This window comes from Corvus kubaryi, unplaced genomic scaffold (assembly GCF_017639235.1).
Source record: "Corvus kubaryi isolate FWS band 111438036 unplaced genomic scaffold, C.kubaryi_AGA036_p1.0 37398, whole genome shotgun sequence".
NCBI classification, from domain to species: Eukaryota; Metazoa; Chordata; class Aves; order Passeriformes; family Corvidae; genus Corvus; species Corvus kubaryi.
In genome coordinates this window covers 3,068,688-3,091,056 of record NW_024581137.1, presented here as the reverse complement: position 1 = coordinate 3,091,056, position 22,369 = coordinate 3,068,688, and the positions used below count along the sequence as shown (strand labels likewise).

General features: G+C 42.3%; 1 protein-coding gene across 11 annotated transcripts in view; it reads left to right on the top strand.

Moving 5' to 3' along the window:
- The first annotated feature begins 10,771 nt into the window (after nt 1-10,771).
- The window catches only part of GOLGA4 (golgin A4), a 75,815-nt gene continuing 64,217 nt past the window's right edge, over nt 10,772-22,369 (top strand). For 5 of the 11 annotated variants that reach the window (XM_042044550.1, XM_042044547.1, XM_042044548.1 and 2 more), the window contains exons 1-2: nt 10,772-11,324; nt 14,772-14,867. In XM_042044550.1, the coding sequence (XP_041900484.1) occupies nt 11,238-11,324; nt 14,772-14,867 (183 nt within the window). In that variant the 5' untranslated portion in view covers nt 10,772-11,237. The remainder of the gene's footprint in view (nt 11,325-14,771; nt 14,868-22,369) is intronic. The other 6 variants (XM_042044542.1, XM_042044541.1, XM_042044549.1 and 3 more) reach the window with 5 other exon arrangements.

Here is a 22,369-nt window from a genome sequence, read left to right as displayed (position 1 = left end):
GCAATATCCAGATATTATCTTAAGCTGACAAGTTTCTAATCTGAAAGTGGTGTTCTTAGAGATCTGTTACTTTCGTAATCCTTATGTCCTAAATGCAAGCACTAATTGATAGATCTAGCTGCATAAAACTTGTCCTTTTGTTGTGTGAAATTGTAATGGCTTTGTGCAAACATGAAACAAAAATGTGTATTTGTTCTGTGTCAGAGACTGAAATGGTTTATGCCTTAAACATTGTTATGAAGGAGTTTTGCCCATTATAGCAAAAACTATAAAGACAACCACAGAAGCCCACCCCTCCTTGAAGATGCCTGACTGGAACTTTGGACTGTGAGATAGGCCGCCTCGATAAGATAAAGAGGACACTATTGTTCAATCGTCTTAGGTCTAGGGAGAGACAAACAAGGCTAAGGGGAAGGAATGCATCCATAACAAAGCCAAACAGCAGAAAATCATCCCTGGCTGGGTTTGGGGTACGGGACACCACAGCCCACAGAGGCCAGGTTTACACAGACTCCCCCAAAACAAGGGGGGAGAAGGAGGTTTCGGGTGTGTGGCGTAACCTCTGGTCAGAGGCACTGAACATCCATTCTCCCGTACACAAACCAGCTGAGCTGTGAAACTCCCAACCCTGGAAAGGCCACATCCACGGTACATTCATGTGATAGGCAGCTGAGGGGGTGTCATCATCCATCAAAGACCCCCCGAAGTGCTCCCCAGACTTATTCCTGAGGCCTTGCATTACAGGACTGCATGTGATGCAAAGTGATGCAACAGGTCCAGAGTCTGCTGCAAGAGACTGTGTAAAACTGCATCCCCCCCCAGGGGACGTACCTGAGCGTTCCCACCTGGTCTGGGCATATATTAATCCATTGGATTCTGTGCTTTTTGGGGGACCCTCGGGGACCCTCACCACCCAGAAGACCAGCTGGAGAGGATGAATGGAACATCATTGGGATCCATGGAGTGGTGATATTTTCTTTAATCTCTCTTTTTGTCCCTCCACCTCTTTTCTACTTCTTTCTCTTCCTTTTCTTTCTCTCTTTCTCTCTCTCATATTTACTATTAAATAAAATCCATACTATTGACTTTGGCATATGGTCTCATTGGCACCTTAATTCAGGCAGAGACATTTGTAATAACTTAAAAAACCGGACCATAACAGTTCTGTTTTGTAGATTCCAGAAATTGTGATGCAGGGAAGTAGTCTAATTATTCCTAAATTGTAACTTTCTGTATTCTGCATACATCAGTTTTATAAATTTGATGTCTGTCTTGGTTTTGAAAGACAGGTGTCTGCTAAGGAAGGCAGAAGCCTCCCTTGAAGTGGCAGATATAACCCCTTTCCCTCTGAGTTACTATAATTTTGAAAATCAAGGGCCTTTAGGCAAAGATGTGGGAAATAGGAATAACAGTTCTTTACTATTATATATAGAACCAGTCAAACAAAACAACAACAACTATGGCAGTAACAGCAAACAATCACAAACCCAGTCCCAGCCTTCTCGGCTGTCGGCCCTTTCCCCTCGGGTGCAGTTCCGCTCGCAGCCGGCAGGGGCGCTGGCGGCTCCCGGTGAGCAGGGCAGGTGCGATGGTTCCCCCGCGGCTGCAGGGGGCGCTCCGGAGCGAGCTCGGGGAGCACGTGGCACTGGTGCCCTGGGATCCCGGGGAGGGATGAAACAAAGGCTTCACAAACCCCCTGGGCAGCCAATCCCGGACTCTCGGGAACGGCAGGCTGGAACGGCAGGCTGGAACGGCAGGCTGGAGCGGCAGGGACGAGCCCAAATCCCGGGTGGCAGACGAGATGTATCCAGATGGGAAAACCCCACGGAGGCCCAGGCAGGCAGGGCGAGCAGGGCTACAGCGTAGCGAAAACTCGAAGCAGCAGCGGGACAGGGCAGCCACAGCCCGGCCTCCAGCAGGGCAGGGAAAGCGGCTTTGGGATCCCGGCGGTGTTTCCAGCAGAAAGAAAAACGGCTGAGAAGAGGAACCAGCAGCTCCTTTCTCTGCAGCTCCTCTCTCCTGACGCTGAGAGAGAACTGAACCCACACCCCGGTGAAACAAAAAGGTGGCTAGGCCCTTTTGTCTTTTCTTAAGTACCCGGCGATTTATCGTCTTAGTAACAGAATGGGGGAAAATTCCTTTAACAGGAAAAAAACTAGGTCTCTTAAAAACCCCAACAATGTCATAGAAGGAAAGTATTTTCCTTAATGACCTATCAAATTATACAGTATTTAATTGGAAAAAATACTTCCTGATTCTCCTTGAAATAGCTGCTTATTTTGATGGTGGCAAATGTTATTCAGTACATTTCTTTCAGAATCTGTTATACTATGACTTAGTGACTTTTCTCAGCTGTGTTCTGCTGAGTGCAGCATCTCCAGTGATGTGGTTTTAGATGTTCAGTATTTTATCTAAAGCAATCATACATATTAGGGTTTTTTTAGCTCTTCCCAACTCAGTGTCTCAGATCTTTGCATGGATTTTTACTCCTGCTGACCAGAAATTATTAAGCAAAATCATTTGCTGTTTCTTAGTGTTTAGGGAAAAATATTATCATAGAATAAGAAAAATCCCAGCAGTCCCAGTTGTGTTTTATGAATATGTATCTCAGTATTCCTAAAAAGCAACTAAATAAGCAGTCGTTCATTTGACCTTTCTATCAGCAGCTGGGCAAGATAAGAGGAAAACTAACCACGTGTTTGCAGGAAGTTGGGAAGGATCACTCTTCTTCATCAAAATACTTAGAAGCACTAAGATGCAAAATAGCTTGCCCACTGTGGGTGACCAGGACACTGGAAGATTTAGGAATAGAGCCTAGGTCTCCTCAAAACCAGCCCATTCCTCTGCAGTGAAGCAGCTCTGTCTTCAGGAGCAAGCTATTTTCTCTTTTTTGATCAAGGTCCCTGCCCGTATCGATTTGGTGGGGGCCTTTCCCCCCCCCCCACGCGCCCGCGGGGCGAGAATGTTTGGGTTTTTTTGATTTATATTGTGATTACAGAAATAAGAATGAAAGTATTCAAGTGAGCATCTGCTGCTAACTAATTTAAAATCAAACTCATTACTAGCATTACTGTTGATAAAAATGATTGCTGGTTTATTACAGCTGGTAATGGGGTCCGAGGCTGTGACCCAGGAAGAGATGACCGGTCTGGGGAGATGGTCCCGAAAGGAATCGCCTTCCCGAGGTCCGGTGTCTTCCTCTCAGCTGCTGGCAGAGGAGCCCTTGCAGAAGCTGTCAGCTCTTTAGTGATTATCAGCTCGTGATTTCAGCTCAGCTCTGCAGGGCAGCCTCTAGGCCAAACCAGACCAGAGAGAGAGACGAGAAGGCTCGTGTGGCTGGTTCCGCACGAAGGTGGCTTTATTATGGGTCCCCTCCGGCGAAGGGGGAAGCCAGGGGCGGGCTCTCTCTAGGCCACAGGGGCCAATTGATCTTGCTTTTGTAGGGATACAGGGGATCAGCAAGGGGACCAATGGATTACAGGGGGTCTGGGACAGACCAATGGGTTACAGAACTATCTGCATAGGGTCTCCCAAAGGATTGTGGGTCTTCCTTTCCGCGCCATGACCCAAGTAGTTGCCTTTCCAGGGAGTCCTGCTGGGAGATTGCTCAATCTCCTTATCTCAGCAGACATCCCTCCAGGGCAGTGGCTGGGCATACCCCACACTGGTTTATAGCATAATTGGCTCCCTTTTCATGGTATTCAGAGTTTTTAAGGTACAATTAAAGTAAAATAGAATTTAAGAGAAAGGTTCTGACACTCTAGAGAAAGTAGAAAGGAAACACCACTTAACAAAGTAGTGATAAAATTAAGAGTTTTGTTTTAGGAAAGTCAGACTCTTGCAAGGTCAAATCCTGTCACTCACTTTTAAATCCCTTAATCTCTTATATTCCCATTCATAAAAAAAAAAGATGTCTCGAGTAAGCCAGTTTGCTGCAGTGGTTCTTAGTAATTTGTCTTCAGTGGCTGAGCTTGCACTTTCTACTTTTGGAAAGACAGGTACATGGCATGAAATGTGATCTCTTAACTTTCCCATTAAAACACAGAGGTTCTGTTCCCTCCCAGGTGCAGAGCAGCAATGCTTGCTGCTTTTCTTCTCTCTGAAGTGATTCAATTCCTCTTGTCTTCTCAGTGTGAACAATTGCAGCCTTTAGGTTACCTTTCAGCTTTTTCAGACAGTGTTCTTTTCATAGCCTTGTGCATTTTGAGCACACAAATCTGACTTCTCCCTCATGTCACTCACCATCTTAATTCAATTCATTAATTAATTCTTTCCTCTGTTTTACTTGCACTGAGTTCAGGCCAATATCTAGGCACTACAGGTGAATATATGAATGCACAAATAAACAGACTGTTTGCTATGAAGTCAGGCAAGTGGTAAAGAAATTTAGTATTTGATGTACAGTAGTTTACTTAAAGCATCCTTGGACACAGAGGGATTTTACAGCTGATATAGAAACTTTGGGTTCTGTTTGTTCCCTGACCTGAATGGTATTAAACTCTCATTGTTGTAGTTTTAGTATTTGCACGCAATGTAAAACATGGTACAGTTTTGTATTTGTAATACTGACAATGGCTCTGCAGAGGCATAATCTTCTAGAACAGTGTCATCTGGTGGTGGTTGTAAGTCATACCATTTAAATATAAAAGTAAAATTAGCAATCGGATCACGCTATAAAAATGCTCTGATTATCCCTTTTATTTATATTAAAGCTTTTAGGGCTCTAATCACAGTACTATAAAGAATTTACTTTGCACAACTACTTCTCATTCTGTAGGTTGCAGGTACAACGAGTTGCCACAATTTTCACTGCACTGTCAAGTAACGTGCTGTGTTTTGTAACATTTGTATTGAAGTAAAGACAATACTTCCAAAATGAAACTGATTGCATGTGCATCTGTGCAGGATACACTCCCTGACTACTTTAACATCAACAATAGTATTTTGAATTTTATTAGTAGGAGTAGAAACTGCAAATATTACCAAATGCAACATTCTGTAAACTGTGTGTAAAGAACTGGTTTGTACATAAGCTCTCGAGGAGCAGGTTGAGGATGATGGGTTAAGACAGATGTTGTTAAGGCAGTTACTGAGAGATAATGCAAATGAAGAGTGCAGAAAAATCATAGATGCCTTACCAGGGGATCCTGAGGTAACAGACATGGTCGAAGTCTGCGCTAAGGTGGGATCTGGGAACCAGAAAAGGTCTGCTTTGGCTGCGTTCCTGCAGCCTGTTCACACATCTGGTCGTGAACCAAAGCAACCAAAACAGGTGAAAAATGGAAGCGGCCTAAGCTCGGTTGTGTATGCATCTGGATCTAACTTTTTAGCCGGAATAGCGCCGGGTGTGCCTGCCCCGAGACTGCCTGGGTGGGGTCCGCTGCCTTCCTTGGCGCTGGACTGTTCTGCGCAGTCGCAGAACCGAGCCATCGACCTTTTAGTACAGCATCTGCCTTTGCTGACAGAGTTACCAAAGGATGGAGGACCTGTTCAGCTTGCTACTGCAGCGGATGCCAGAGCCACCCTGCCGCGCAGGGTGCGCCGAGCCTGCGCCGCCAGCACCGCCCGCGCCGCCCGCGGGAGCCACGGCTCCAAACCAGGAAGCGGCGCGGCTGGCGGCGAACCCAGAAGTAGCGCTGCCGCGGGAAAACCTGGCAGCGGCTGCGGAGCGGCGGGCAGGGGTGGCCTAAGCCGAGCCAAAAAGAGAACACACCGATCCCCCAGTGCAAGAAGTGTGGCAGGCCAGGGCATTGCTCGGACTACTGTAGATCCCAGACTCATGCTGATGGTCGGCCTCTGTCGGGAAACTTCCACCAGGGTGCAAGGAGGGGGAATTGCTCTCCGATGCAGTCGCTCCCCCAGAGAGTGGCACAGGTACAGGCACAGGCCTACTCAGCCACCCTAGAGACAGCACCCAGGGATCAGACGGCACCCAGGGATCAGACGGGTTTGACGTCCACACCGCAGCCGCAGTCGTCTTAGACTCTAGAGGTATTTATAAGGTTCCCTTGGATGCGTATGGACCCTTAGCCCAGGGATCCAGTGCGATGCTGGTGGGAAAACCTGACGTTGCCCATCAAGGAATCTTAGTGCACTCAGGAGTTATTGACGCTGACTTTAAAGGTCAGATTTGCGCTATGGTCTCCACGCAAAAACCCCCTGTAACTATTCCTGAAAAGACCTGCCTTGCTAAATTAGTGCCTTTTAAGTCTTGTGTCCCCAGGATAGAACAACAAACTCACGAAGATAACGGCAGTGGATCTATGGGACTTCCGCAGGCCTTCTGGACTGCAGACATCTCTGACCAAAGGCCACAGATGACATGCACCCTGGTCCTGCCGAACGCCCGTCCACCCCGGACTCAGCTTCGAGTCTTCAGATACTGGCGTACAGTGGCTACCTTCAAAATGCGTTCGCCCTGACCTACAGCACCAGAGGCAGAACAGGCAACCTCCAAATGATGACCGGAACACCAACCATCCAAATGGCGACCAGAATGTAGATCATCAGCCTAATGACTCTTCTGATGATGATCAAGATGTCAACCATCAGGCAGATGGTCCTTCCACAAGCAGAGACTGGGATGGTCCTTCCACCAGCAGAGACTGAACTTTAAATTTCTTGTTATGGAGTCAGATAGTTAAAGCCTTAAGGACATATTTAGAATTAATAACTGATGTAAATTTCTATTTAGGATTAATAGTATAGTTGTTATCAAACAAAAAGGGGGAATTGTAGATACAAAAATGCTGCTAGCAAGGATTTTCTTGCTATTTTCGAAGTCCGTGAGAGACTTTTCTCTCTCACAGAAGAGGTAGCAGAGTAGGTAAACAACCAAACACCTGCAGCCTTGAAAAGTCTTGTTTATAGTATAGTAGAAAAATATTTTGACAATGGATGTTTTAGGATTTTAGCCAATCACCCCAAGGGGTGGCTGATCCTTTGTCCAATTAGACTATGAAGAAAAAAGTCTATAAAAGAGTTTGTAAAATACTTAAATAAATCAATCTTGCTGCACAATTCCTGCCTGCTGGATCTTCTCTCCTCCTCCTCCCTATGGCTGCAGGACATGGTGATATACCCTAGGGCCCAGGCCTGTGGTAATAAGTAGGAGCTAAGGTAGTTGAGATAGTATTAATACTTCCAGTAACGGAATTGCTTGTTATCTGAACTTGAAAAAGCACTCAATGGGATTACTTGAGTAAAGTTAAGCAAATTGCTCACTGAAGACTGTATGTTTGTGAGCAATCTGAAATAACTTGCAACATGAAACTGTCCAGCTCCTGACTGCGTCTGTCTCCCTTGCAGCAGCTCCGGTTCTCATGGGAAGCTCGGCACACTAAGTCAGCAGAAATTACTTACTCTTTTGCCAGGTTAGTTTTCTGCAGACTGAACATGCAGAAATTACTAAGGAGATGGTCTGACAAGCAATGAAGCTAGCAAAAGGCAAGGAATGAGATGGCAGGCATGTGTGGGCCAGTGTTGCTGACAATTAGAGAAATCTAGACTGGTGTGAGAATAGTCTTCTACATTTATGCTCTGTTCCCTTTCCCAGAGAAATACCTTAACGACTGCTATAGATTTAATTTGGAACAGATTATTCTTAATTATATACCATAACCAGTGCCTTTTGCAAGTATACATTTATCTTTTGCAGAGAGCACCATAGTGTCATATTTCTCTTTTTTAAATCTGTGTTAACTGGTGTACTTAAGGAAGATAAAAAAGGAGGGGCATATCTTCACTTTCAACTTCTTCTTTTAACTTTGCAAATAAGTATGCTAGGATCAGATTGACCCTCTAGAAAAAACGTATCATTCAGCTAAGTATGGGATTTTGACATTCTGTGTGTAAGAATGTAGTTTGAGACATTTCCTCCAGGACTTCTGTGGGGTTTAGAGTAAATGCTTTGTATGTTGCAATATGTTTTAATCAAACTTGCTCAGATGCTAAAACATTTAAAGTTCATTTAGAAAGCTTTTGATAGGATTTTGCAGAGTTATCATACATATCTTCAGAATCTGGATACTACTGCTTAATGTGGGATACCGTTTTGTATTATTGGAGTAATACTAGACACATAGCCATGCATCACAAAAGATAGTGTCCCGGTTTGAGACAAATGCAAAGGAACGTCTGAAATGAACGTTCTCTGATAGAAGGCAGGTTACAGCCATCCCTCCCCCACCAGGTTTGGAAAGGATTTTCCTTGGAGGAAAGTGAAAAAAAAAGTTATTTATTTAACAAGCAGAGTGCGCACAGGCACAGGAAAGGGAAAAAAGAAGAATAATGCTAAATAATAAAACCTCTTACTGTGGAGAGAAACCTGGTAAAATTCAAAGTCCTTGTGGGTGTGACTCTCTCCTCTCTGGAGCTGGGTTTCGGCATGGGCCCCTCCGGGCCACGGTGTCGGGTCTCCCGAATGATATTCTGGTGTTGCTGAACAGTCCAGAAGAGAAGAAGAAGAAGAAACCAAAGTCCCAGGGCTCTGTGCTTTAGCTAATGAACAAGAAGCTGGCTAAAAAACCAAGGGAATACCACTTTCTTCCCTGTTGCAGAGAGCCGAGAGCAGCCAGGCAGAAGTAGTTATCTGTGTTTTTGAACACAACGCCGAAGGAATTCCACCGGCTCTCCCCCCTCTCCTGGAGCTAGCTTTAAAGGCACAGAACTCATGTCTCGCATAGGGCAGACGATAGGGAGCACAGTATCATACAGTCACCCCAGGACAGATACCAATTCAAAAGTAAAGAAATTCACATTGATTTTTTAAATACCACCAATCTATATGTGATTAAATTATATATACAAATATTATTTCGTCTATTTCTAAACCCCAGGTTAGGCACCTCCTGTGAAGTACCTTGAAATTTACACAACAAAAGACCTTGCTGTAGTAAAAAAAGTCCCCTAGAAAACATCCAATTATCATATGATTACCAGATTATTATTATTGCAACCCATTAAAAGAGTTTCAATTAATAAATCCCCTTACCACTTTCTGTAGAACTAAGACTTTAGTGTAGGAAAAAATGACTTATTTTATTATAGTTTCTAATCTCAAATTTATTCTCTTCCACATAGCCTTTAGTCCTAAGAAAACATCTGTACTATGAGAAACACTCAGAACATACCATCTCAAGGTTTAAATTTCCGAAGGAAATAATACAGAGCTCTCTTTTGTGTTGTATACATTTTATGAATTAATTTTAAAAAGCTGTGGTTTTCTATTTGATAGCTGTAGGAGCTAGAGTCCTTTCAATTATGCATCTGTCCATCAAATTCACATACTACATTTAGTGACTTAGGTTTAAATCAAAAGAGTAATCTGAACAGAAAGAGAATATGAGCTAGCATTTGTAATAGAGAACATAGGTGTGAGAGGATCATGGATTTATTAGGTTATTGAAGGTTGTTAAAGGGTTTCCCAAAACATTTATCAGGCAATGCTCCTCTCACTTGATAACCTCTGAATTTTGCAGCCATACTGCTGCATGTCATATTTAGAGGAAACAGAATCTACCTCACAAGTAGAAAATGTTTAATTTTTATGGATGCAATAAACTGAGTTGCCCATTTTATGTCTTTTCCTCATGGACTGCTATTCAGATGGTTTTGCCCTTTTAGTCCCAGAGACTTTTTCCTATACTTCTGTTTCAACCTACAGAAAAGATACCCTACAAATCTTCAAGATACTTACCTGGCTGTTACAGCTTATAGGTTCAGATTAACTTTTTTGAAGGTGTTTGCAGTCAGTAGTTGTTCTCACCAAAAATCAGTAGAGTGTGCAAGTCACTGCTGTTATCTGAAGCATGCATAGTAGTCTTAACAGGAAGACACAAAATAGAGTCATTACCAGTCACAGTTTATTTACAACTAAACAGATTGCTGAAAAATATTTTTTGTTTAAACATGTTGCAAAAAACCTAGAAAAACCAGCTGTTTATTTTTGCTGTATATGTATCTTGATTATTTTTTTAGTCACTGTAACAGCAAATGGGAAAATAATTTCCTATCCATTTTCTCCCCTCAAATTACTTACAGATTTCAGGAGTGTATTTCAGTGAAAACATTTCTGGGTGTTTGTGATTACTGCATACAGCCTCCTTAGTAGGAAGCTTTACAGAAGACCACACGGTTCGTTGCTTGCAAACAGCACCATGTATTTTTTAGCCTTCATACAATGTCACTGACAACAAGTTTCAAAACAGTCCCATTGCTGGAGAATGAATGCTGGCTACTGCTGACAGCATTCAGCATCTACACTGGCAGCACTGAACACGCACAAACGTCATCCAACGAGGGATCTAAAGCCAGAGGTTTTAACCTGAAGTAGCCAAGAACATTTCCGCCCTAGTTTCATGGAGACAGTAGCAACAACAATAGTAGCAAACACTGCCTTTCCACCTTCAATGGTATTTCAGTCGTAACAGTGTATCTCAGGTTTACAAACAGAAGGTTTCAGGGTGGACTAGAACGAAAACTTCTCGACTTTCTTATCAGCGGATAGGTTTCCAGGCAGTTTCAAAAAGCAACTTTTGGGCATTTTTTAGTCGGAAGCTTTCACAAGCCCAAGAACCAAGCATCTTTTTGTTTTCTTGCTGCCCGATTCTTCGGCTTGTGAAAGCTTGTCCTCAACACTGTCGCTGACCGACTCAGGAGGACTCTCACGTGAGGGCTTACAGACCCTCAGGGTCAGCATTCTGGTAAATCAAGCGTCGCCGTGGCGGGGTTTAAGGTACGGCTACGGCGGCGGCGGAAAGGTGCAGCGAGGCGGTGTAGCTTTTACCGCTCTGTTTTTCCTCTCTCCCGACAGAAGCGGTCACTCCTCCGCCCGCTCCATTCCCAGGACGGCACGGCCTCCCGCACCCGCCGGGAGAGATGGAGCAAGTGAAGCCAGGCAGCGCCGCTCCGCCCCGCCCCGCCGCGGTCCTGGCTCCCAGGGCCGCTCGGGCTGCACCTCCGCCTGCCTTGTGGGAGGAGTAGCGCCGGGCATTGCGTTCGGAAGTTTGTGCCTCGCCGCACACCGTGCTGGCCGAAGCGCTCGGCTTCACGTTGGCTGCGCAGGCGCAGCGGTCGCGGCTGCCCGTGCCCCGCGGAGGGGCGTCCGAGGGCCGAGCGGCGGTGGCTTCGCGGGCCGGGGGGAGGGGAGATCGGTTCCGCCGCTCCCTGGGCGCCCCTCGCCGCCTGGCCGGTCGGCCCGGAAGCCGTACCCTCATCCCCTTCTCCATCCCGCCACCATGTTCAAGAAGCTGAAGCAGAAGATCAGCGAGGAGCAGGTGCCGCCGCGCGGAGTGGGGGGACGTGCGGGCTTCCTCCCACCGCAGGTACGGCGGGGAGGGGCCGCTGGGAGACGTGTCCGCCGGAGCGTTGTGGGTGCTTGTGACGGCCTTACACCCGGCGGGGCGGGGCCGCGCCTCGCCCGGGGAGGCCTTGGTTGTCCCGCGGGCCGGTCGGACCGGCCCCGCTGCCGCAGCCGCGGGAGGGACGCGCCGCTCAGGCCTGGCCGACCGAAGGCTCCGGGGTCGGTCGGCTGTCGGGAGTCGCGCCCCGGGTCGCTGTCAGCGTGGTTTCGCTAGAACTTCGACATCTATGTTTGTTGTTACCCATCCGCCTCATGCCAGAGACCGTGCTTCGTTTTGGCCGAGTTACAAAGGCTGACTTGCGGAGGAATGTAAAAACCATCTCTTGCTTGAACATCAAACAGAATGAAACAGAAATGGGTTTCTTCCTTAGCATTTAGCGTAATGGTACTTTCAGGTGCACTGAATAACAAACCAGCATTGAGGTCCCTCGTTATCCTTTTCTCTCATCTTAGTGTTTATTCTTTCAGTTCTGTGCGTCCCTTCTGTTTCCATGTTTTAGAGGGCTGGTTTGCTTACCTCAGCCTTATTCTTGGATTTTTTTAAACTGTAGATTAATTGAGCGTATAGTATAAATCAGAACAAGGCATTTATTTATTTGTTCTAGTCATAACATTTTTCTCTTGCATGTACTTTCACTACATTATTACAAATGTTGGATTCTAGAAACGGCTGTTTTTAAGTGATAATGATACACACTAGATATAACACGTGTGCAGAGTATCTGTCCAAGTGACAGTGGCCACAAAAATGTCATGATTTCACGTGTGTGTCCAAGCAGAATAAATTCTCTCTTAGCAAATTTTGGGTAGAAAGACTTCAACAAGTTAACTTCCTATTGGCAAAGTCTTCTGGTAATGTCTGCCTGTGTCTTATTGCTAGGTTAAGTATCCTTTGTATCTTGGAATCTAAAAGTATGAAACTGAAATAAACTCTGAATTCTGTGAATGTTAAGCTACAGGCAGGTAATTTAGTTAATTTGACAAATAAGTGATTAGTTGCCTGGGCTTGATCTGAATGTAATCTGAGCCACTGGGAGATTTGGCACTGCATAGTCTCAGTATTAGACCATGGTTTCAAAACTGCTGACATTCAGTTATGTTGTATTCTTTGAATCACTCATTTGTGAAATAGAAGTAAGATTCTTGGAAATGGATCTATTGTGAAGTTTTATGTAGCTTGTTGAGTCTTACTTTAAGGCCTTCCATAGTTATTAATTTTGTGCCTTCTCTAGTTAGTGAAGTATATTTTTGTTAGTTGCAGTTCAGAGTGCTGTCTTAATTGCCATATGTGGTGAACTTTCAGTACAGTGTAAAAAGATTGAGCTAGAGAGTTTACTGTTTTCAATATGCAGCAGCTAAATTATGATACCTTTCACACAGTATTGTAATCCATTTAGTTCAGGGTATTGTAATGCACATAGTTCAGGATACTCAGTGCATGTGTTCAAGAGTTGGTACTTGCTTAAAAGCATCCTACTGAATAAATATGGCCCTACATGCATGTATGCACCCAACAGTGTAATATACTTCAGTCTTTATCTGGCTCTTGAAAAATTAACATTGACAAATACCCTGAAACCTGATACGAGGGCTTATGATAAATTATACTTAGTGTATAGACCTAGTGTGCTGTACTGTGGACAGAGCAGATTATGTAACTCAAGGGTTGACATAAGTGGAAAGGCAGAAGCAAAAAATTACTGCATATTTTTACTTTCATGTAAAATAGTTGTCTTGCAATGTTTCGTACTCTTCAGTTGCTCTCATGGGACACTAGGGGGAAATAGTTAAAATTGATCTTAGAAGTAAAATAGGTTTGTCTTCTCATTTCTTGTATCTTATCTGAAAACAGATTCTCTGAAGGAGGACGAAGTGAAGTTTTGAGGCTTATAAAATATACTGTAGTCTTGCAAAAAGTGTGGGATATGCTTTTTTCCTTTGCTTTTAGTAATTCAGATCCTTAAAATGCATTACTTCCTGTCAAAACGTTTTCAGATCAGATTTTCCTAACTGTTACAATTTCTTAGTTTGTGAAACTCATGTTTGCATTAATTTTTGCTCTTTCCTATACCCTGTTGTAGAGGGGCTTCACTCACTATGCTCTATACCCTCTCTGCTCTACTCATCTCCCCTACATGAATAGAACAATTTTTTTACAAACCCTATGAATACTTTGGTATGATTTTTTTCAGCAATACGTAAAGCTTTCATGGTAAATAGCTGTTTGGTACTCGTTAAGCTGTTTGACTTTTGAGTAGTATTTTTGGGTTGGGACATTGGTCTACCTCATCAGACCTCTAACTATGACAGATTTTAGAATAATTTTGATATAGCTACCACTCCTGTTTTCAGCAGTGTTCAGCTGATAGAAATTTCAAGAGGAGGTAGGGTCAAGACGTGCATGTGCTTGCCTTGTATATCCCGGGTCAAGTGCCCCTGGGCCCTTCCCCCAGGTGGAACTTCTGATCGTCTGACCACTCTGGGGCTGGACTGGGGCTCCAGGGGTGGAGTGTGGCACATTTCCTCCGGTGTGCCAGATATTGGCAGCCACTGCAGGGCTGGGATACAGGTCCAGAGGCATGGGGTGTGTGGAACAGGGCATCACCTCATCAAAGCAAGGCCTGAACTTTCCCTTCCCCCGCACACATGCTGGAAATGTTTTGAGCCCACAATTCTTCCAGCCTCTTGAAATAGGTAATGAGAGATCTTGCTAATTACTTTTTTTTTTATAGATACGCTTGTTGATACTTTACTACTCATTCTATTTATACTGAGATTTTATATTTGAAGTTTGAATTATGAGGCTGGCAAGGTGGTTTGTTTGAATTGGTGTGTTAGAATCTCAGTTTGCATGAAGTTGTAAAATTTCTGTGAACAGATTTTTAGTTCAGATAGGAAAAACAAGTACATATTGACATCTGAAAATATAGTAATTTCTTCTGCCCTTTTTCATTGTTTAGATTCAATTTTATAAATGTTATAAATTTAATGTTTATAAATTTTTTTGTGTCATATTTTTGTTTTTAATTTTCTAAATTCGTGATCAGATGCTATTCCACTTGTAAATGCTTGAATCCCTGTCAAATCACAAAACTTTTAAACCGTAAGCAACTGTAATATGTTCCTAAAATATTAGGAGGCTGGTTTTTCAAATATGGTCTAAGAGGATCATAGTGAGAAATAATTTAAATAACCCATTGCGTGTTCTTGTGGCTGATTCATGACACATTCTGCTCTGGAGACCTTGTCATAAGGTAGAACTTGTTAGATACGTTTTTTTTCTTTAAAAAGATCTAGACTAGGCTTTACTGGGATTATATAGTTAGTAATTGTTGAAATAAATTATGATGCAGAATAATTATTCTGGAATTAATAGTATTACTTGTTGATATACATGATCTCTCTGTAGGTCCCTTCCAAATCCCCTCCATCAACTGGCAACAGAATCAGGCCAACTTCATTTACAGATCAGAATGATGAAGGCACTTTAACACCAGACAAAGAGGTCAGTAGAGAACTGGTTTTCTCTGTTTTTCAGCTTAAAAAATTCTAACATTGTGTCCTTTGGTGCTTTTTTTTTTTTTTTAATTCCTCAATCTCACTATTTCCTGTGCATTTATAGATGTGAATAGTCTATTTTTTAGGTTGAATACTAAAGTGTTTAATATTAATAAAACAGATCTTTAACCTGTAGTGATTAACCCCCAGATGAGGAAATGTTTTAAGTCTTCAGGTCTTAAAAATCTTACTCCTGAACTGAACTCAGTGAGGTAGTGGGACAGAAGATACATTCAGAGAGACTAACTTCATTTTTGCCCTGCTTTTGGTTGAAAAGCCTAGGTGAATCCAGGTAATCTGAGGTGGATGATCCAAAAGTTTTAAACAGAGCATTTGTGGTTGTTGCTAACCATGCCAGTAATAAGTATCAAACTCAAAGTTATTTCCCCCACCCCATTTCCTCTGTCCCCTGCCCCCAAAATAAAAAGCAACCCAGCCCTCCTCACCCCCCCAAAAAAACCTAAACAATAAACCAAACTGAGTCTAAATTATCAGTCATAAAATATGATTAAAATAATTATCAGGATGATGGGTAACCTTGACTTGCATAATAAAGCAAACAAAGAAGATAATCTGGATTTACCTCGTTTCACAGTGAGTACTACAGCTCTTTTGAAGTGGCTTGATTTTAAAAAAGGCAACAAATACAAACAAACAAAAAATTTCCCTGACTTAGTGGGCATGGACATAAGCTGGTAGCATATTTTTCAGCGGAAATGTTGTGTCCTAGTCAGAAAATTCAATTGCTTCATTTTCCCACAAAAAATCATGTGTTTTCTTGCAGTGGAACAATCCACTTTAATTTTTAACACCATGTTTTCTTTAGGACATAATCAGCTATGCCTGAAATTTGTAATAGATTTCATTATGAATGCTATCAGTGATTACAGCTTGGCAGTTTGCTCCCTGCAATAATAGAAATTAAAGGGAAACTACTTCATGATTTGATTTTGTATTTTGTATTTTCTAATAAGTACTTATTTTCTCTACTGTGAGATATATGTATATGTATGTATGTATGTATGTATGTCTGTAATGAATTTCCTCTCTTCCTGGAGAAAGATTTTCTGTTAACTGGTGCTCCAGAATGTTAGCAAGCAGTGTCACCCAGGATAAATTACCAATATTTTCCGTAAGGATAGTTTTCTGTTCTTAATGCAGGGTATAGAAGTAGCATATTGCCACATGAGAACTACTGCTGTGGTCTAGAAGGAGTGAGTTGGTACTGAGAATTGATTCCCCTCTTTTTTTTTTTTTTTTTTTTAATTTATTGTACATTGTGCAGGATCTTAAAGAACTGATTTGGCCAAGGTTTTCTGACTTTTTAAGAGGCAAAAGCTTAGGAGAATATGAAGTATTGAAGCCATGAGTCATGTTCTTCTGTGCAACTGAATCACTGTTCTTTGTCTGTCATTAATTTGGTGCTGCCTCCACAAATGGAAGAAATCTTCCTTCCTTTTTCACTGAGAAACAAAGGAAAAAAATTCACTGGTAACACTCCTCACCCTTTTATTGTACTAATGCCAGCTGTTTTTCTGCTCAAATACTTACTGGTTGACTGAAAGGCAGAATACTATTCCTGAGCTTGGGTTGATTTTTGAAGATGATTGCTTTTATTCCAAATCTGAAAAAGGTATGTGAGCCTGAAGGCTTACCTTCTTTTTCAATTTAATCAATTGATTTAGTAAAAAAATAATAGTTCTTTTCACAATTTGGATAACATATTTAAAAGATACATATTTTTTAAAATTTTGTTGGATGCTACAGACATTTCACCTGTATGTATCAATGCTTTCTGTAGTGTTCATAATTTCTATTGAGAGCTACATTTACTTAATTAGATATGTGTTGTCCCCAGCAAACTCCATTTTCAGACTGCTATTCCAGATAAACAAGAGAAGCAAAGGATTCCCCATAGCAAATGCCAAGTTACATTGGAAGAACATGTATCTCTGAATAGAGTGGTTAGACTGGAATGACCAGAGAGACAGAAGGAGAAATAAGATTAAGAGTGGAAACAGAAGTACTAAAGTATCCTCAGATTTACAGTTATCCTTGGTCTTAGGGGAGCTGCCATAACAGTTTTACTTGTGAAACACATCCTTTAATTAGAAATTCAGGAAGTAGTGAAGTCCTAAGGGGATGAAAACCTCTTGCTTTTTTGGTAAGGTCTGGTTTTACAAAATCAAATGGAAAATTTTGTAAAAAATTAAGTTTAAATGATTAAGACAAGAAATTTAGTTTCTCCAAAAATTTCTCATAAATGTTGGTGGTATGATTAAAAGCAAATAATCTTTGCAATGTGTTTGTTGGATTAGATTTTCATAAAATTCAGTTCAGCAGCAGTATACTATGCTTAAATAAGGTGCAGTTATTGCATATTGTCACTGAAAATACATGCCCTGATTATATGGGCACATTATGTCTTTTAGAGCGCATTTTTTTTGCAGTGTTCTCATTTGACCAAGCAATTGTGTTATGCGCAGGTGTCAATGACAGTGGCATTACAGTGAACTGTTGGACAATATTTGATACAGTGAAAATATTTGGTTGAAGAGTATTGTATGCTAAAACATTTTGCAGTTCATGAATAATTGCTAACCCTTTTAGTACTGAAAGCTAAGCAAAATTAGTGTTTCATTATTCTTTTGTATGGTTTGTGTCCTCTGTGAGCTATGTTTTAGTGTGTCTTTAAATAGATCAGGTTTTTTTATTTTTGCTTCTGTAGTATGAAAGTTCCAACTATTACACATGAAATCTTTGGTTTATTCTCAGTATATTTTTATAATAAAAACAATTTCAGAATTAATTACAGTTGTAAATGGCATCATTAGTCTGATCAAAGATTTATAATAAAACATATATGCAAACATTCTTGCTTTATATTCTACAATGATAAGATTTTTTTAATATTTCAAAATCCCAAGATGTTATCAATTTAAAATAAACCTACAGCTTGTATGCTCCATTTATGGAATACCAGGTCAGTTTCTTTTTCATGCCAGCTTTCCTCTTCAGCTTGTATTTTATTAGATATGTGGATCTCCAGTAGAAGTATTACAGAAAACCTCATAATCTTTTCATGTATAGGAAAAAGCAGACCTCTGCCTAGTTCTGTATTCTCTTATTGCACGTAGCTTGTAAAATATGACTACACTGTGAGGTAAAGCTACTTCCATAGAACTTCTTCAGACAATTTGTGTATCCAATGCTTTCTGAGTTGGTATGCTGCTGTTTGAAAAGAGCCCTAGACTATTCAAATATGCTTACTTAGTGATTCCAGTTTTTTCTGGGGAAGACTAGTGATTGGTTTTCAAACTGTTACCGCATTGACTTTGAACAGAGTTTGAGGTGAAATACATCAGTCGTATTCACTATAGTTCCTGGAAGTTAAAAATGTTCTTTTTATTCTACAATATACTTGTTTACAAGTATACAAGGCCCAACTGCAGAAGATAACAAAGCTAGTGCTAGTTTGCTACCAGCTGACAGCAAACAGCTGATATATTGCTGTGGATGACCTCCCAGTCATGCAGATCCAAGTATCATTGACATCCTCATGAGTGTTATGGAAGTGACAGCAGAGCACAATATATATAGCTCCTAGACCTTGTCCCGGTTTGAGACATATTCAGAGGAACGTCTGAAATGAATGTTCTCTGATAGAAGGCAGGTTATAGCCACCCCTCCCCCACCAGGTTTGGAAAGGATTTTCCTTGGAGGAAAGTGAAAAAAAATGTTATTTATTTAACAAGCAGAGTGCGTACAGGCACAGAAAAAAGGATAATGCTAAATAATAAAACCTCTTGCTGTGGAGAGAAACCTGGTAAAATTCCAAGTCCTTTGTGGGTGTGGCTCTCTCCTCTCTGGAGCTGGGTTTCGGCATGGGCCCCTCCAGGCCACGGTGTAGGGTCTTCTGGATGATGTTCTGGTGTTGCTGAACAGTCCAGAAAAGAAGAAGAAGAAACCAAAGACCCAGGGGAAAAAAAAACTTTCTTGCCTCAGCTTGCAGACTAGCTGAAAAGCAAAGGAGTTTAACTCTCCATCTCTCTCCTGAGAAAAGAAACTGAGAGCTGGGAAAAAGCAGAAAGGTGCTTTCCTCTGCTCTGTAGCAGCCGGGAATGCAGGGGAGTGTATAGCTGTGTCCTTGAACACAAAACCGCTCGGGTTTCTTTTTTCTCCCTTTCTCTCAGACCCAGCTTAAAGACACAGAAAGGCACAGGATTCATGTCTGGCATAGGGCAGATGATAGGGGATACAGTATCATACAGTCACCCCAAGACAGACCTAAAAATAAATTAGTCAAGGTATTTTTTGGTCTCACTTCAGTGGTATATAATGTTATTAAATTAGTTTAAATGTTTCTCTAGGATTGGCTATTAATAAAGCACGACAAGTAAAGCTGTAATAATATTCCTTCAGTACCTTTGTTATTCCTGCATCTTTTCTGTATTCATATGCTTAATTTGAAGTACTGCTAAATAGGTGTTGGCATGCAAAGATGGTAGTGGTTCAGATATATCTGTGCTTTTTTTCCTTTCTGATATTTAAGACTAAATTTTGGAGGCTGCATAAGCTAGTTTGAATCTAAACTTGTATTTTACAACTCCTGGTACATACACCAACATGCTTAGGTTGCTCATCAAAATTAAAAGCAAACCAGAAAAGACCTTGCATTTGATTTCCGTACTACGTTTTTCTTAAAGTGCAGTTCTTCTCTCCTAGATTTTGGGGCTTTTTTAATTGTAGGGAGAAACCCCTGAAATTTTAGCTCTTCAGTTTTTCCTATTCCCTTATCACAGCAGGGATAAGGCAAAAAAGATTATGTTGCAAATTGCACAAAGCTTTTATAAATAAGTATTTTGTAAATAAGAAAATTACTGAATTATTCACAACTTTTTTTCCTGACATTCACCACTGTTGGGGTTTTAGGAGTTCTCCTATTTTCTTTTTCTCTTAAATAATTTTCCGCATGTATGTTGCCAGGGGGACAAATTACTGGGTGCTTAAGAAAAACAGAAGACCTGGCCATAGGGGGAGGGGTCCTTCTGGTTACTCTCTTTCACCTGGGGTTTTCTTGTGTAGAGTGGGATGCTGCAAGATTTGAACTGGGAAAAAAGGGTTGGGTACAGCTCCTGGCTGGCTGGTGTTCTTGGCGGAGGGAGAGGAGGGCTCCCATCTTTGTGGAGGGAGTTCGTCGCTGCTGGAGGCTTCTGCTTTCATCTGCCTTCCTTCTACTGTGAGTGGAGTTTGCTCGCTGGAGCAGCTGTTGCACTGGGACTCTAATACCCCACCTTACTAAAAGAGGGACCTTTTCACCATCTGCTCGGGTGCCTCAGGGAAAACCCCCGGATTCCCAAGCCTGCCTTTCCCTGCCTGCTGGGGAGCTGGGCTGCGGCCGCCCTGCTCACCGTTACTTCGAGCCTTCGCTGCTCTGTAGCTCTGCACGTCCTGCCTGCTGAGACATCCCAGGGTTCCCACCGCAGCTCCAGAGTTCGTCTGCCATGTGGGATTTGTGCTCATCTCTGCTGTTCCCGAGGGTCCGGCCAGACACCGGGATCGGCTGCCCAGGGGTTTGTGAAGCCTTTGCGCCATCTCTTCCCGGGATCCCAGGCCACCAGTGCCGCGTGCTCCCCGAGCTCGCTCCGGAGCGCCCCCTGCAGCCGCGGGGGAACCATCGCACCTGCCCTGCTCACCGGGAGCCGCCAGCGCCCCTGCCGGCTGCGAGCGGAACTGCACCCGAGGGGAAAGGGCCTGACAGCCGAGAAGGCTGGGACTGGGTTTGTGATTGTTTGCTGTTACTGCCATAGTTATTGCTGTTTGTTTGCCTTGTTATACACGTATATATATAAAATAGTAAAGAATTGTTATTCTTGTTCCTCATATCTTTGCCTGAAAGCCCCTTAATTTCAAAATTATAATAATTCGGAGGGAAGGAGGTTGCATTTTCCATTTCAAGGGTGGCTCCTGCCTTCCTTGGCAGACACCTCTTTCAAACCAAGACAACCACCTTGGACAAATAACCAAATTTATTTATTTAATTTACTCTGGGGAATGATTTTTTTTTCCGGTAAGAGTCGAAACTAAACCTTTAGCTGATTGCTGACATCTTCTAGCTCCCTGAAGTAGATGAGAAAATTTTCTCTTAGATGACTTTTGTAGTCTCATCCTCTTCTCTCTGTCTTGCTGTGCTGGTATATAACATAGCAAAACTGGTCGTGTACAATTACAGAATCTTTTAAGTGTTAACATACTTCAAATACACGTATGCCATGATGCACTTTGCTAACAAGAAGTATGAATTTTCAAATTTGGTTGATAACAGGTTAATACAAAATTTGGAACTACTGATTCTCTTCTTTTTCTGAAAGGGAATAATAATTACCTTTGGCAATCAAACATACTATATGCATGTAACATGTATAATATTCAACTACTGCCATCTCCAGAGCAGTGAGACTTGGGTCAAACTCTGATCCCTGTTAGATTTTGGGTTTTCTTTCACAGCGTATTAAGGAAGCTCTTGATCTAGGAATTGAATGTACTTTGGCCTTTGTACCTCACTTATCAGAATCCTTGCAAAAGAAGATTTGAGCATGGTATTTCTTCAGAGGGAGGAGGAATAATAAGAATAATAAGAACACAGTTGTTTCTGGAGTTCAGAAAGTCCTTAAAGATCAAGTAAGGCTGCTTCACTTAGACCAAACTTGAGTGCTACAAAAACTGTTCAGAATGTTGAAAATACAAAGGTTATTTAAACAATAACTTTATGTGTCCTTTGATAAGGTAAATGTCATCTGGCATTTGGCTTCATCAACCATTTTAGCTCATTTGCAACTTTCTATCCAAGATAGAAATGTTTGTTGCTTAGTAGGATTTTACTTGCAAAAAAACAAAGTTAAATATTGTGACAAAAGATCAGCGATGTCACAGCCTGTTAAGGAAACTTTCCTGTTTGACCACCAAGGAGCCACTCTGGCAGTCACACTTGCACCACCCCAGGCTTTTGCTGCTGGGACTGAAGCCCCTTCACCACAAGCAGCTCCAGTGAGCTGATGGGTGCCCCACCTGACTCCACACACACTCACACTGTCAGGCAAGTTTCCCTCACTGCCTTGACCCAAGGTTTCTCGTAGCAGAGTCCTAGACTCTGCTTCCTTTAAGAATTTTTATCATGGTGCAGTGATATAATGACAGATGGAGTTGAGTGTCTCCTGGTAGGGACCCTGAACAAAGGAATGCCTGGCTTTCATTCTGTGTGCCTGTTTTAATGGTGATATTTGATCTGGGGTCTTCTCACTGTTCATTGAGTTCTACGGAGTCTCTGAGTTACTGTCCACCATCCAGCCGACATAGCAAGTCTGTGCCTTTTATTGGGCAAAGGGCTCATCACTGGGGGTTTCAGTCATTTCCCCCCACCCAGGCCACAACCTGTAGCTTGCAGTGCAA